Here is a 15,931-nt window from a genome sequence, read left to right on the forward strand (position 1 = left end):
TCCATTGGCTTCAATATCTTATTCCTCTGGCAAAAATATACAAATGCTTGTGTTGTTTGGTCTTAAAAATGAACAATAATCCTGGTATTGCAGATCTCATTAACCCCGTAGAACTGATGTAAAAGCACTAGTAGGCCAGACATATACAGCCTTGTATTATTATTGTTTATTAATGTATTGAGCGCCCACAGCATGTTTGATGTTGCACAAAACCTAGGGCTTGCCTTCACTAGAAAATTGGGTTGTGTTAGAACATGCCCTTGAGGAGTCATGCTAACTAACATGATATGTAACACAACTTTGCAGTCAGTGTAGACAGGGAAAGCTGTGTTTAATGTCATGCCAACTGTTCGTGTTAACCCTGTAGTTACAGACATGGAAAACATGTTAGTCATTGTCTACATTTACTGCAGAGTTGTGTTTAGTGTTAAGTTAGCTAACATGATTCTTCAAGGTCCTTTTCTAATGCTGCACCGAGTATTCCTGGCTTTCCAAAGTATTGTCCCTCACTTAAAGTGTGGTGATTAATCTAGATATGGAGGGTATTGTTTTAGAGGCTTTTTTAACAAAAACTGCTGTGTTAATTCCCTGGCTATGATCTCATTATTTATTGTCACAAGTCAAGCAAGGTAAGTGTTTGGAGTTCTCCAAGAAAAGTTTGGGATTTGCCAATTCAGGAGGTTGCACCTTTCGGTGCTTCAGTTGGCCACAGTGTTCTTCTTTGCTTCCTGTTCTAAACTATTGTGCAGTGGTGGTGTATGCTTTTAGGCCCCAATTCACAAAGTACTTAAGCACACGCTTAATTTAAAGTATGTGATTAAGACCTTTGCTACTTAGCAAAGCACTTAGTTACATGCTCAACTTTAAGCACATGCTGAAGTCCCACTGTATAAAAAAAAAAAAAAAAAAATCATTAAGCACATGTTCAATCAATCCCTTTAACAGCTGCCACATTTCACCTGAATGTTTTTGGGGTAGCTGAAGTTCCTCTATCATAGATTAATCAAATATGATAACCTAAGTAAATAATAACACTTTTCATTAGAATATATACTGATTTCCATCTATAGATCTCAAAATGGTAGGCAGAGACCTGTCAGGGATTGTCTAGACCGGGGTGGGCAAACTTTTTTTGGCCCGAGGGCCACATTGGGGTGTGAAACTGCATGGAGGACTGGGTAGGGAAGGCTGTGCCTCCCCAAACAGCCTGTCCTCTGCCCCCTATCTGACCCCTCTCACTTCCCGCCCCATGACTGCCCCCCTCAGAACCCCTGACCCATCCAACCCTCCCTCACTCCTAGTCCCCTGACCGCCCCCTCCTGGGACCCCCCTCCCAACTGCCTCCCCTGGGACCCCATCCCCTATCCAAACCCCCTCTGCTCCCTGTCCCCTGACGGCCCCTCCCCCTATCCTCACCCCCTAACCGCCCCTATCCAACTGCCCCCTGCTCCCTGTCTCCTGACTACCCCCTGAGACTCCTTGCCCCTTATCCAACCTCCTGGGCCTGGCCCCCTTACTATGCTGCTCAGAGAAGCACATCTGGCAGCCACGCCGCCTGGACAGAACCAGACACAGTGCCACACTGCCCTGCATGAGCTCGCAGTCCCGCCACCCAGAACGTTGCCCACGCAGCAGCGTGGCTGCAGAGGTGGAGGGCCAGCAGGGGAGGGCCAGGGTCTAGCCTTCTAAGCTGGGAGCTCAGGGGCCGGGCAGAATAGTCTAGCGGGCCACATGTGGCCAGCAAGCCATAGTTTGCCCACCTCTGGTCTAGACTCTAGATAATACTTAGTTCTGCCTCATTGAAGGGACTGGACTAGATGCTGTCAAGGTCCCTTCCAATCATATATTTCTATGATTTATTCTCATTTTACTGATGGGGTAACTGGGCCACAGAAACATTGTGACTTGCCCACAGACACACAGATGAATTAATTGGTAGAGACAGGAAAAGAACCCAGGTCTCCTGATGCCTAGCTCTGTGTTCAGTAGACTAGACTACTGCTAGCCCTTAATGCAACATTCACATATTAGGTACATGCACTGTAGTTAACACTTCAATTTGTTTCTTTTTCTTTATGCAGAACGAAGGCAAACACAGTTTCATTCCTTACCACTTCTTTCTGATGATAGTTTGAAAAAGGAAGGTATTTACTTGTTTAAATGCAGTTGGTTTTGGGGTTGTTTTTTTTTTTTTTTAAGGCTGCACCAGTGGCTGCTGGGAGTCATAATACATGTCAGTACAACTCCATCCTAGGTAGAGCATTGGCTAGAAGGATACTGATGTTCAGTGACTTGTGAGAGACAATTTAATGGCATGAGGTCAGGTATCTAAATCACAAAAATCATCAACACGATTGGTACTAATGGAAAGCCATTTTGACAGCCTCAACAGAGACAATGAAACTGGACGTATTTGTTTTGTGTTGATTCTAATTCTCACTGATGTGAGATCAGACTTCGGCCCCTACATTTTGTTTAGAACCACTGAAAATTATTTGTTGTTTATATAGCACTAACTTTGTATGAGGCACTCTTTCCCAATTACTATTGGGAAACTTAAAAAAAATCTGTTTTGTCTTGGTGACTGTTTAGTGACCTATACAAAATAAATTAATAATCTCAGTTCAGTTTGTAATGGACAGGTGTCCACATCACTAAAGCCACAACTGACACTAATTGGCTTCTCCTTGCTAGACTGAGCTAATTCCTCACCCATAAATGTAATCCCTCTCAAATCAAGGCTGATTTGAGGTAACTAGCCCTGTGATTACCTGTGCTGTAGTTTTTTCAGCCTCCCAGGTTGTCGGTCTATCATATTTCACAAGCAGTACATTCAATGAGATATTTAAGAGCTAAGCCATTTTCAAAAACATGAAATGTTTTTGCTTTTGCAGAAGACAAACGGAGAAAACAAAAACCTGTTTTGCTTGCTATGGCATATCATAAGGATGGACTATATGCAGCTGGAAGTGTAAGGCATTCCTCATTCCTAGAACCAGGCCTATTGTGTGAAAACCTAAACCGAAGCATATTCGAGTGAAATGCACTCACAGAACTCCTAGCATGGGCAGAAGTGAGAAGAAGCAAAGAGCTGTAGAACTAGGAAATGTCTCTCTAGTGTTGTACGTACTTTGCTGTTTAAGATTTGGGACAATAAATCTGGAGGGAAAGAATCCATTTTTTCATAGTCTAACAAGCAAGTAGTGACTAAGCTCCCAGTGTTTAACAACGATAGGCAGCAAGTAAAGAGCTTTTCGCTGGAGAACTCGTAAAGGGTTGTAAAGAGAGAGGAGAGAATTAGAATGGACGTAGAATGGAAGAGGAGAAAGAGAATTTCCAAAATAACTGCCCAGTTGTGTTGTGCTCAGAAGTCCACTCTGCCTTTATTTATGATATAACTTAACGATACATGTCTTGGTTATTCTTTAACAAAAACCCAGTAGGCCAAATTCAGCTTGTGTTACTCCTGTGAGATCTTAGTGAAATCAAACGGGGTACGTAGTATAACTGGTAACAGAATCTGATCCATTGCAATTAAACATGAATTATTTTTAAGTCTAGATTTTTAAGAAACATTTTAGTTTATCTTCATTTCTGGCATCATGCAGTATTTCAGCCTAGGTGTCCCATACTCAGGGACAAGATAAAGGTTAATAAGACCAACAATGACAGGAATCAGTGGAATCGTCTTGGCTGTTCCCACAGCGTTTCTTAGATGTTTATACAGTGCAGTTTTGCTGTAACTGGTTAGGATAAGTGATCTGATTTGCATTTGCATTTATCTTTTCTGTTTAGGATGGTATTGTGCACTTTTACCAAATCAAAGGCACACACTATCAGATGGATAATTGCTTTGATGTATCAGAACCCATAATCAACCTCGTTTTCTCCCCTGACTACAACATATTACTAATAGAAACAGACAAGGTACAGTATTATGTAATAAGGTGCCCAAGTCAGGTTACATCTGCACCTGCACGACACTTTCAGTATCACTGGGCTAAATTCATCCCTAGTGTAACCCCATTAAAGTCAATGGCATTACACCAGAGGTGAATTTGTGAGAGTGAGAGAGAAGCACAAACCAATTGATTTCTGAAGATGGTGGATTGTACCATATAATTTTTACCTGACTCTTATGTATGATTCTGTGACTTACTGGAAGTCTCAAAGCCAATGGGATCACTTGAACTATGTACATAAATCTGTGCAGAATCGAGGCCTAAGGGAATAATTCAATTACCTCAGAAAAAGAAGAGGAAAATTTAAGTTCTCTCTCTTCTGAGAAGTCATATTTTCCAGTCGTATCATTTTAGTTGGCTTTTTTTAAATTCTACAAAAGTTTTAATATTTTTAATGTGAAAACCATAATAGCACAGGAGAGAGAAAAAATAGTATCATGGGTAAGAGGATGGAGCAAGAGATTGGAAGTCAGGATTTCTGGGGTCTGTTCCTAGCACTGGCACAGTGACCATGATCATTCACTCATCCTCTCTATGCCTGAGTTTCCCCTTCTGTAAAATAAATTAATATTGCATCCCTATCTCACTGGGGTAATGTGAGGATTAATTAATAAATGTTTCCCAAATGCCTTGTGATATTCAAATATAAACCTTTTTGAGTGCATATTATTTTGTTGTTTTAAAATACTTTATTGGTTCTTGAAATAAATTAAACAGAGTTTGCTTTAATTTTATTTCAGTCATTTTCTGAAATTATCCACTAACTTTGGGGAACTACATTAATCTACATCAGCTGAGTCTTTTTCCTCAATTCGGAGACATCTGTAAAAGTTTAAAGAGCAAAGTTCAGAAAGATGGGTGGTTTTTGTTGGTGTGATTGAAGACTCTTACTGAATGCTTTATAGCCAAATGATGGATTGTCATTTGTATTTGTCAGGGATCAGTCTATGTCTATAAACCTTCACAGAATGAGGAAGTCGTCAAACTCTTGGATGCATGCAATGATCATTTCCTGTCAGCTGATTTTCTTACTCCAGGGAACAAGTATTGTGTGGTAAGGAACTTTCTCCTTTTGTTTTACATAATCGTGGTTATCCTCAACTAGGAATAATAGGTAACCAAAATATTGCTATGGCATCCTACATAGCATAGAAGCAGATGTGCTGCAGAGGCTGGGGCTCATATTCTGATATCAGTCACATCAGTGTAGATCCAGAATAACTCCATTAAAGTGAGTGGAGTTATTCCAGGTCTAGGCTAGTGTAAATGAGAACAGACTCTGGCCTTGCGTTCTTTGAAGAAATGTGGTTAGCGACAGATTGCTCAATTCTAATATGGACTCTCCTATTGATTCACTATGTGGCCTTGGAAAAGTCACTCTGTATGCGCCAAGTTCCTAACACTGCTGGAGATGGGCTCAATACAGAGAATGGAAATTGAAGGAGGTGGCTTTCTAGCACTCTAGCCACCACACCTGTGCTGGTACTCCCACTGGCCTCTTCACCCCTCAGTGCAAGTTCGAGCAGCCTGAGAGACTATCTATCCTGTGCCCAGCTATCCACAGCTCCCAGGGGCCTTTTCCACAGCCAGGGCATAGCAGTGCCATGACCATCCCTCACTCATCATGAAAACACCCTGATGGTCCCCATGTGGCAGGGACTTTTCCAAGGGATAGCGTACAGCCAGCTACACTGATTCTTTACCTGCCAAGGAAGTCCCCAGAGAGCCAGCATAAAGGAGCCTTGAGGTGCTGATGAATCAGTTGTGTGGGTCTCCTCATTTTTAGCAAAGGGATGATAATCCTTACCTGCCTCATGGGGGAATTATGAATTAATTAATTCATATTTGTACAGTACTCTGAAGATTTAAATAATTAGATGCAAGGTGCTGAGCACTTTTATGACATAAGTCTCTTCTTATCCAAAGACCAAGTCCTCTTTTTCAGGCACGTTTACCAGAAAAAATTGTGAGCATTTTTCTACACTGCTGGTTGAATGGTGGAGGTGGAAGTGCTAATGTAGATCAGGCATATATGTTACCAGTGCATGATCTAATCCTACTCAGAGCACCAACACTGGAGTTGCGCTGGTGCAAAAATGCTTACAAATTTTCCGAGTATAGATGCACCCCTAAAGGAATGTGACTAATAGCACTGTGTGTGACACTGCTGTGATCGTTCAAAACTAAACCAGCATCTTTTTACCTGCTATGCCCTGTCATCAGCCTGGTTAATTTTCCATAGAAAGCCATTGCCCACTTCATGTCAATTTTTCCACTCTAATCGGTCTCTTCTTCTTTAACAGTCTGTAGCAATTTCAGGGGAAGTGCATGTTTGGCTGCTGGAGGATGGAGCTTTCATCAGCAAGCTCTGCCTGAATACACAGGTACAGATTACTGGAAATTGAGGTTTAAACTTTTTTTAGTCATCAAATAAAAATGAGAATAGTTTTTTGCAAAATATACCAAAAATGCCTTAGATTTACCATTTTAATAGTGCTGAAAATTTGTTTCTGAAAAGCCCAGTGGATCATAAAGATCTCCTGAATATGGGGATCTCATACGCAGGGCCCACAACTACAAAGATGGCCGAATTTTGTATATTGTTTAAAGAAAGTAATTTCTAAAACATTGGTTGTGGTGGTACCGCAATACCTTTCAGTCACTTCACCCAATTCATCTCTGTGCTATCTTCCAGGATCCTCCATAGCAAAAAACCAGAGTTTGTAACCCACTAATCGCCCTTTTTTTGTTCCATGACTGCAGAGGAGTAAACAGGCCACTCGACCTTGAATGGTCCCTCACAATATGTGCTAACTACTTACGTTGAACAATCTGTTCCACCTTGCATTTAGCTGTGACACTGGGAGTTCCTTTCCCAGACCTGAAGAAGAGTTGTGTGTGGCTCAAAAGCTGTACCTCAACATAACTTAGGTTGACTTAATTTTGTAGTATAGACTTTCCTGAAGTGTATTCTGTACTAAATGAAAAGCAAAAAGCTTGTATTTACACAGCACCTTCAAAATGAGGGGTTTAAAGTGATTTATAGGCATTACTAATATCTCCTTAGTGCCTGTGTTTTATACCTGAGAGAATGGAAGCACAGAGAGGTTAAGTATGTCCAAAATATTAGTAGCAGAGCCAGGAATAGAACCTAGAAGTCCCATGTTCTAGACAATGGAAAACACTTCCTTTCTTTTAAACGCCACTGTGAATGTTAGATTTGTTCTGTATTTGTTTTTGAATAATTCCATTTTACACCAGTCTTTTTAAAGACTAATATATAGCACCATAATTTTGCATGGGTCTCAGGTTAAAAATATCAAAAGAGTCGGGTTGCAAATCATGTAAGTTCATGTGTAAAGTTATCATAGAACATAGTACTGTGACAGTGTAATCAACCAGTCCAACTTTTCTTTTTGATAGCTGTTTAGTATTTTTACTTGTGTAGTTCTCTCCTGATATTTAATTTAAACTAAGCCTGTAGCATCTTTGCCTCAACAGTCCTTGACTCTTGCAAGGGGTCTGATGGTTTGATTGTACTAGAAAACTCCTTGCATGAACTGTTTGTTTACCCATTTACAGGAAAAGTGTTACTTAACCTCTTACAAAAATTAACAAATTAATCTACTCACTGGACAGAATATTAAGTTCCTTGCCTTCACTGTGGGTTCCTACTTATTCTATCTGATCACTACTAATGACGCACCAAAGACCACAAGCTAAACTACAATTTTGATTTTAAGATGTATCCCATTTTACAACTGTGTGTTTGCTTTTTTGCATTAAAAGGATCTTCAAATACCAATTACATTGTTGCATATTCTTGCATCAGCCTTGTACTAATGTGTTGGACTACTATACAGGGTGCGCAGGTTTGAGTCCTAGTCACTTGCTTTCCTGGACTGGAAGTGCTGGGCAAGCTGCACATTATGCCCCGGTGGTTCTGATTTCACATAAATTTTTTTATTTTGAAATCTCAAAATTTTTCATGGATGGTAAAAAAAAAAAAAAAAAAAAGTTTGACCTGTTCTACTCATTAGCCAACCTCTCTGATCCATTTAGAAGCACACTGACTGATTGTGGATATGATGCAGGGCCTTGAAGATGAGAGTTTATAAACCTTGGGATGGGGATGGTCTTTAAGGATCTAGTAGTGCATTCATGGGGAAAAGAGGGCATAATGTTTTTAATGACCCTTTTTTTGTGACTCTGATTAAGTCAAAATTTTCTTTACATAGATCACTTATTGCTATTTTTCAGATGTGAGGGAACTTTGCATAGTAGAGCAAGTTTCATAGTAAGATGTTGCGATACAATTAAGTGTATTTTCCTATTTAACTAGGCAACTGCTATGGTTTGCTGCCCCTCCTCATATAGTGTTGCTGTGGGGACCAAAGTGGGTCATGTCTATTTCATTGATGTTACCAAAGTTGAAACACCACGTGTGGTTCACAGAGTTCTTCTTTCCAACTTACCTGTGCAGCATCTGCAGTAAGTATGTAGTAGCAGAGGGAAGAGGTATTGTCAACAGGTAGCCTGAACAATGTGTGTGTGAGAAATATATGTGCACTTTTTTGCATATTCCTCAAGAGAGTTGTGCATGTCAGATGAGACACTGAGGACTAGATTCATGAAAAGAATAATGGATGACAGTATAACATGCTATGGTGCTCATCATCCTGTAGGATCCAAAAGTGGCTTACAACTACAGACATGTAGCAACCACTTCATTGTTGAATGAAGCCATCTCTGCCAGAGTTGGAGTACAACAAGCAGGTGGACAGCTGATGCAGACACACTACACAATAGTAGGTGGGGCGGGACTTTGGTTGAGGGCAATGAAATAAACCCATGTTCTTATAAAAAATGCCACAAAGAGCAGGAAATATATTAATATTCTATCTGACAGCTCCGCCACACACTAAGTTCCATGTAATTACATATCTAACTTGGGAGGGTGAAGGGGAGAGTCAGTCCTGCAGTGATTCAGACCTGTGGTTCCAGGAAATGGAGACGTCTCGAATCTGATGCTTAAAGCTCTGAGCTATCCCTTCTCACATGATGGATGTTTTTATTACTGTTTATTATTATTCTGTTAACATTTCACAAATGTAATTATACCTATACAATTAGCACTAGGGATCTTGTATTGTTGGATTTAAAAAAAAGTCAATATTTAATAGTGACCCATAGAGATAATCATTAATCTACTTTCCCATTTTAATAAATGGGATTGATATTGAATTTGTTAAACATTAAAAAAACTACTGTTTGAGAGATCAGATGACATATCTCCATTATTATCTCTAAAGTAAACATTAACAATTCATATATTGAGTAAATGATTTTAAAGGTGTACTAATACATATAGAGACAGAGAGCATATAATATTAAAAGTCTGGTTAGACGTCTGAAAAAGAGGTGGATTAAAAGGAATGAAAGATTTTGTAATGAAACTAAACTATTGTGTAATATTACTAGGTTTACATCAAATGCCGACTGAAGTAAATAGAAACTGCTCCCATTGACTTTAATGGGCTTTGGATCAGGCCTGAGCCAAGTAAACCCTACAGGCTAAATCTCTGTTACACTCGTGTAACCCTACTGGTTTCAGTGGGGTCCATACTGTAACTCAGAGGAGAACTTGGCCTTTTGAATTGAATTGTATCAAGTGAAATACTGTGATTAGACTGTAATGGACAAAAACTGTATTAAAGTGGAATTCTGTTTTGTCTAGATATGATCAGAGTGGTCAGTACCTCATAACTGGAGCTGCAGAAGGACATATCTTTATTTTAGATGCCCGGCCCTCAAAATTATTCCAGGTTCTTGGATACTTAGGTAATATATGTAACAGAATATAATCTAATATTATAGAATCTAATAATAACAGAATCTAATATTAATTGCATTGTATTTTCACTTGGTGCCTTTAGTAACAGTTTTGAATGGTGGCAAAATTGATTTCTAAAGCGTTTCTTTATGCTGTTATTTAGAAACTAAAGTTTTTAATACAAGGATGGAATTGGTGTGAAGGATTGCAGCCCTGGTGACTTTACTTCTTTATATGGTGCTCTGTATTTTTTCCCAATAAATGCCATTTTGTTGTATTGTTTTTTTTTTTCCTTTCTGATGACTTTCTACAACAATCTCTCATGTGCAGTAGTCTTTTTTGTTTGGCACCTTATCACACTATAGCACTCTTCTGAACTAATACACTTTACAAGATACTGTTAAACTACAGAGTTTGTTGCAGTTTTAAATCCTGTATTCTGGGAGCTCCTCCACAACCTAGACACCTTTGCCTGAGGGTGCACATGTACTGCACTTGCAAATTCAGATATAAGCCATTCTGTGTGAAAGTTGTGTTTTCATCTAGTTGGGCCTGGCCCTAACCATTTTTTCCTCCAATTTTCGTTCCCACCAGTGTGGCTTCCCCATCATAGGCAAGAAGAGTTACTTGTGAGCAGAATAAAGTATTTTTTCCAACTTCCCACCCAAGAAGCTGAGAATGGTGCCAGCAAAGCACTCCCAGTCTCTTATGGTCCAGTAAGTGAGGGACTGGGACTGATAGCAAGTCTGGCTATCCTCTGTCCAAGGACTGAGCACTATCCCAAAGGCCTATCCCACATCACTTTAACATGGGGACTGATGGAACTGTCAGTTTTGCTGATTGATACTGAAGAAGACAAAATGATAGACTGGAGAACTACAAAAGTACAATGTGTAAACGCTATTCCCATTGTTCTCAAATGCTTACAGCAAAGCCTTATTCATCCAGTGATAAAGATGCATGTAAGCCTAATGCTCGTACTTCAGTGATAAACTCTGATTTAATGCTTTGCTTCATTCATGTACTTAAGCTGAAGTGCTCAGTCTCAGTTGACCTCACCCTGATACAGACTTGCTTCCCTTACTTTTTCTTTTGCTATGAAGGGTGATTTTTAATAAGGATTAGCCACATAACCTTTTGCAGACTGGCCGTGTTAACTTTTTCTGTTGATAAATCATCAAGGCCCCAATGCTGCAGAACACATAAGTACGTGCTTTACTCTATCCCTATTCAGCACTTAAGCATGTGTTTCAATTTAAGCAGGTGCTTAAATACTTTTTAAGTCTAAGTGAGCAGTTAATTCAAGGTTAAAGATGAAATTTCTGCCACGTGTCTTTGAGTTGGTTCTTTACTTATTTTAACTCCATGAAAAGGACCCTTCTGAGAGTTGAAACCTTATATGTATATAACCCACTGGTGGTATTAATATTTTTAATGGTGTGGTATCCATGTCTTAATTTTGAGCCTAAATATGTTATGATGGTGGTTTAATTTAATTTGAATTCCATTGTGGTGGCATTTGGATGGATCATATATAAAGTAGGGCTGTCAAGCAATTAAAAAATATTAATCGTGATTAGTCGCGCAGTTAAAAAAATTAATAGTGATTAATTGTGCAATTAATCACATTAATAATAGAATACCATTTTATTTAAATATTTTTGGATGTTTTCTACATTTTCAAATATATTTATTTCAGTTACAACACAGAATACAAAGTATACAGTGCTCACTTTATTTTTTTATTACAAATATTTGCACTGTAAAAAACAAAATAAATAGTATTTATTTATTTAGTATATAGTTATTCACCTAATACAAATACTATAGTGCCATCTCTTTATCATGAAAGTTGAACTTACAAATTTAGAATTATGTACAAAAAACCCTGCATTCAAAAATAAAACAATGTAAAATTTTAGAGCCTACAAGTCCACTCAGTCCTATTTTTTGTTCAGCTGCTCAGTTGCTCAGACAAACAAACTTGTTTACATTTGCAGAAGATAATGCTGTCCACTTCTTATTTATAATGTCACCTGAAAGTGAGAACAGGCATTCTCATGGCACTGTTGTAGCTGATGTTGCAAGCTATTTACATGCCACATGTGCTAAAGTTTCATATGTTCCTTCATGCTTCAACCACCATTCCAGAGGACATGCGTCCATGCTGATGACGGGTTCTGCTTGATAACAGTCCAAAGCAGAGCACACTTATGCATGTTCATTTTCATTATCCGAGTCAGATGCCACCAGCAGAAGGTTGATTTTCTTTTTTGGTGGTTCGGATTCTGCAATTTCTACATCGGAGTGTTGCTCTTCTAAGACTTCTGAAAGCATGCTCCACACCTCATTCCTCTCAGATTTTGGAAGGCACTTTGGATTCTTAAACCTTGGGTCGAGTGCTGTAGTTTGTCTTCAGAAATCTGACATTGGTACCTTGTTTGCGTTTTGTCAGATCCGCAGTGAAAGTGTTTTTAAAATGAACAACATGTGTTGAGTCATCATCCAACACTACTATAACAAAATATTTGGCAGAATGCGGGTAAAACAGGGCCAGAGACGTACAATTCTCCCCCAAGGAGTTCAGTCACAAATGTAATTAACACCTTATTTTTATAATGAATGTCATCAGCATGGAAGCATGTCCTCTGGAATGGTGGCCGAAGCATGAAGGGACATACAAATGTTTAGCATATCTGGCACGTAAATACCTTGCAATGCTGGCTACAAAAGTCCCATGCGAACCCCTGTTCTCACTTTCTGGTGACACTGTAAATAAGAAGTGGGCAGCGTTAGTTCCCATAAATGTAAACAAACTTGTTTGTCTTAGCGATTGGCTGAACAAAAAGTAGGACTGAGTGGACTTGTAGGCTCTAACGTTTTACATTGTTTGTTTTATTTTTGAATGCAGTTATGTAACAAAAAAACTATATTTGTAAGTTGCACTTTCATGATAGAGATTGCACTATAGTATTGTATGAGACAAACTGAAAAATACCATTTATCATTTTTACAGTGAAAATATTTGTAATGAAAAATAATATAAAGTGAGTAGTGTACACTTCGTATTCTGTGTTGTAATTGAAATCAATATATTTGAAAATGTAGAAAAACATCCAAAAATATTTAATAAATTTCAATTAGTATGCTATTGTTTTAACAGTGAGATTAAAACTGTGGTTACTTGCGATTTAATTTTTTGAGTTAATCGAGTGAGTTAACTGGGATTAATCAACAGGCCTAATATGAAGTTTTGTTGATTGTGACATCCCTGAGAATTAGATTTGGTCTAAAATGGTATCCCCTGGAATAATTTCAAAATTTGCATAATCACAGTCCAAATATGGATGGCTGACCTTTTCCATGCCTTGTCACATTTCACCCAATGATTATCAGCAGCATCTCTCCAGAACTGTTCAAATTTGCTCAAATTGCAGGTCACTTAACCTATCAGATCAGCTTAAGTCTCAACAATTCAGTGGGATGAAAAGCCTGAGTTTTTCAGAGGTGCGGAGCATCTGCAGCACCTATTGACTTTAGTTGGAATTGTGGGTATTTAGTATTTTTGAAAATCAGTTCCCAGCAGTGCTGATTTTCTCAATTTAAATAAAGTAACTTAAATGCAAGTGCAATATGATTGTTATGACATGTTCTGAATCATCATTCCCCAATGTGCTTCGCACGGGATCTCAACTGAAACAAATACAACTTGATGCTATAACTGGCTTAAGTGTTGGTCTCCATCTACTTTCAGTGATGAGTAGTGAAGTCCTAGGCCTTTCTACAATATATGATGTGGAGAGTGAATTAGTTGAGGTGATGGCACTTCTTTGTCCACCAGACATCAGAAGAGCAAGATTGGAAATCTTTTGTCTGCCTTCAGCAATCACAATAGGTAAAAATGAAATACATTTCTTGTGTGATATTCCTTGAGACGTGTACACTTTTGTCGTCCCTTGCATAAAGCACTATTGCTCCAATCTGTTTTATCTATCTACTTTATAGACCCTCCCAATGTACCATTTCTAGTAGGATTGTCTGTAGGCTTCCCTTAATCTGCTGATTCATTTAACAAAATAGTACTACAGTATGCAAATGAATTAAGGAGTGCGGGAGGCAAGAATGAAGCGAGGGAATGGTGATTTACCTCTGGCATCATATTGCCACCACCCAACAATAAGATGTCCATAGGGCAGCAGAGGGAGAGGAAGGTGGAGAGAGAAGTTAATCTCACCAGTCTTTCAGTGAATTACTGTGGGTTCAAGGTGGCTTAGTAGTGAAAATGTCAGAGGTTAATACATTAATAAATAATAATGACCGTCTTTCCCATAGCACCACTAGATAAAAGTTCATAGCAAAAAACCCAACAATTTTAAAAAAATCTTAACTTATATTCTAATTTAAGAATATTACAAAGAAACATGGTGTGAAACAAAAGAACAGCATTGAGGGCAGGAGAGGGAACTAGAACTTGCTTTATAGGCAGACTTTAGAATTCTCAGCCATTGTCAATCAGCATAGCTCCATTCACCAGCTGAGGATCTGGCCCTAGATCTCTGCAGTCATAGATTTTCAGCCCAGCGCATATTAGGGCATCACATTGAAAGGGAAACTGGTGATTTGTGGGATGGGAGGAGGTTGGGCCTTCAGTAAACTGAACAACCATCCAAAAGGAGTTTTCAAAATACACCCCAGCCTTATTTTATCACTGTGAGCATTTATAAAATGGTCAGGAACCGGAATATGAGTGATTTTTTTTTTTTTTGTAACTTCGCTCATAAATTTATAGGAGTTTTTAATATGGCCAGAAGGGATCATTGAAATCATCAGTCTGACTTTCTGCACAACAGAGGCCATAGGAGTTTCATGTATTTGTTTGTGGAATTCAGCATGTATCCTTGAAGTTAAATTTTTTTAAGCAGGTCACTTCTTTCAAGTACCACAGACTCCAAGAATTAGATGCAGCATGACGAGACTGATCATTGAGCCCTTGGTTGAATGTACATATGAATTAAAAGATCTAGACAATGTTCCAGACAAATGCATAATCTTCATCAAATATTTCTTAAAAATTGAAAATTAATTGAATGGCCATGAAAGTGTTTTAGTGGATTAGTTTAAGCAAACCACGTTGCAGGCTGGTGCTCTATCAAGCACCCTCCACATCCCAGGAGTACATCCCAGTCCTCATATGCAGTCATAGTCAAAATGGGGCTTTGGGCCACAATGCTGTCATTCGATTTATATCTATGTATGAATTGTTAGCAAAACCTCTCTTGGAGAAGGCTTTATTGTGTAGAGTTGTAAGAAAATATGGTGCAAAACTTTCTTATCACTTAAATCTAAATTCTAAAAGGAACTTGTTAACCGATATAAATTTTTTATTAAAGTTAATGTTTAAAATCAAATTTACACAAGTTAAGAAGGAAGGGACTGTACATCTGGGGTCAGGCTTGGGTTATGAGGGATTACAAGTGTTTGGTTACAAGGTTCATAAGATCTATACATAGCTCATAGAATCATAGAATATCAAGACTGGAAGGGACCTCAGGAGGTCATCTAGTCCAACCCCCTGCTCAAAGCAGGACCAATCCACAACTAAATCATCCCAGCCAGGGCTTTGTCAAGCCTGACCTTAAAAACTTCTAAGGAAGGAGATTCCACCACCTCCCTAGGTAACGCATTCCAGTGTTTCACCACCCTCCTAGTGAAAAAGTTTCTCCTAATATCCAACCTAAACCTCCCCCACTGCAACTTGAGACCATTACTCCTTGTTCTGTCATCTGCTACCACTGAGAACAGTCTAGATCCATCCTCTCTGGAACCCCCTTTCAGGTCATTGAAAGCAGCTATCAAATCCCCCCTCATTCTTCTCTTCCGCAGACTAAACAATCCCAGTTCCCTCAGCCTCTCCTCATAAGTCGCGTGTTCCAGTTCCCTAATCATTTTTGTTGCCCTCCACTGGACTCTTTCCAATTTTTCCACATCCTTCTTGTAGTGTGGGGCCCAAAACTGGACACAGTACTCCAGATGAGGCCTCACCAATGTCGAATAGAGGGGAACGATCACGTCCCTCGATCTGCTGGCAATGCCCGTACTTATACAGCCCAAAATGCCATTGGCCTTCTTGGCAACA

At 39.0% G+C, this 15,931-nt stretch overlaps 1 protein-coding gene across 5 annotated transcripts in view; it reads left to right on the forward strand.

Moving 5' to 3' along the window:
- The window catches only part of CFAP43 (cilia and flagella associated protein 43), an 88,244-nt gene that overhangs the window by 15,198 nt on the left and 57,115 nt on the right, over positions 1–15,931 (forward strand). For all 5 annotated transcript variants that reach the window (XM_038409715.2, XM_038409716.2, XM_038409718.2 and 2 more), the window contains exons 7-14: positions 2,082–2,144; positions 2,895–2,971; positions 3,796–3,927; positions 4,900–5,016; positions 6,266–6,346; positions 8,305–8,453; positions 9,700–9,803; positions 13,550–13,690. In XM_038409715.2, the coding sequence (XP_038265643.1) occupies positions 2,082–2,144; positions 2,895–2,971; positions 3,796–3,927; positions 4,900–5,016; positions 6,266–6,346; positions 8,305–8,453; positions 9,700–9,803; positions 13,550–13,690 (864 nt within the window). The remainder of the gene's footprint in view (positions 1–2,081; positions 2,145–2,894; positions 2,972–3,795; positions 3,928–4,899; positions 5,017–6,265; positions 6,347–8,304; positions 8,454–9,699; positions 9,804–13,549; positions 13,691–15,931) is intronic.

Source organism: Dermochelys coriacea, chromosome 7 (assembly GCF_009764565.3).
Source record: "Dermochelys coriacea isolate rDerCor1 chromosome 7, rDerCor1.pri.v4, whole genome shotgun sequence".
NCBI classification, from domain to species: Eukaryota; Metazoa; Chordata; order Testudines; family Dermochelyidae; genus Dermochelys; species Dermochelys coriacea.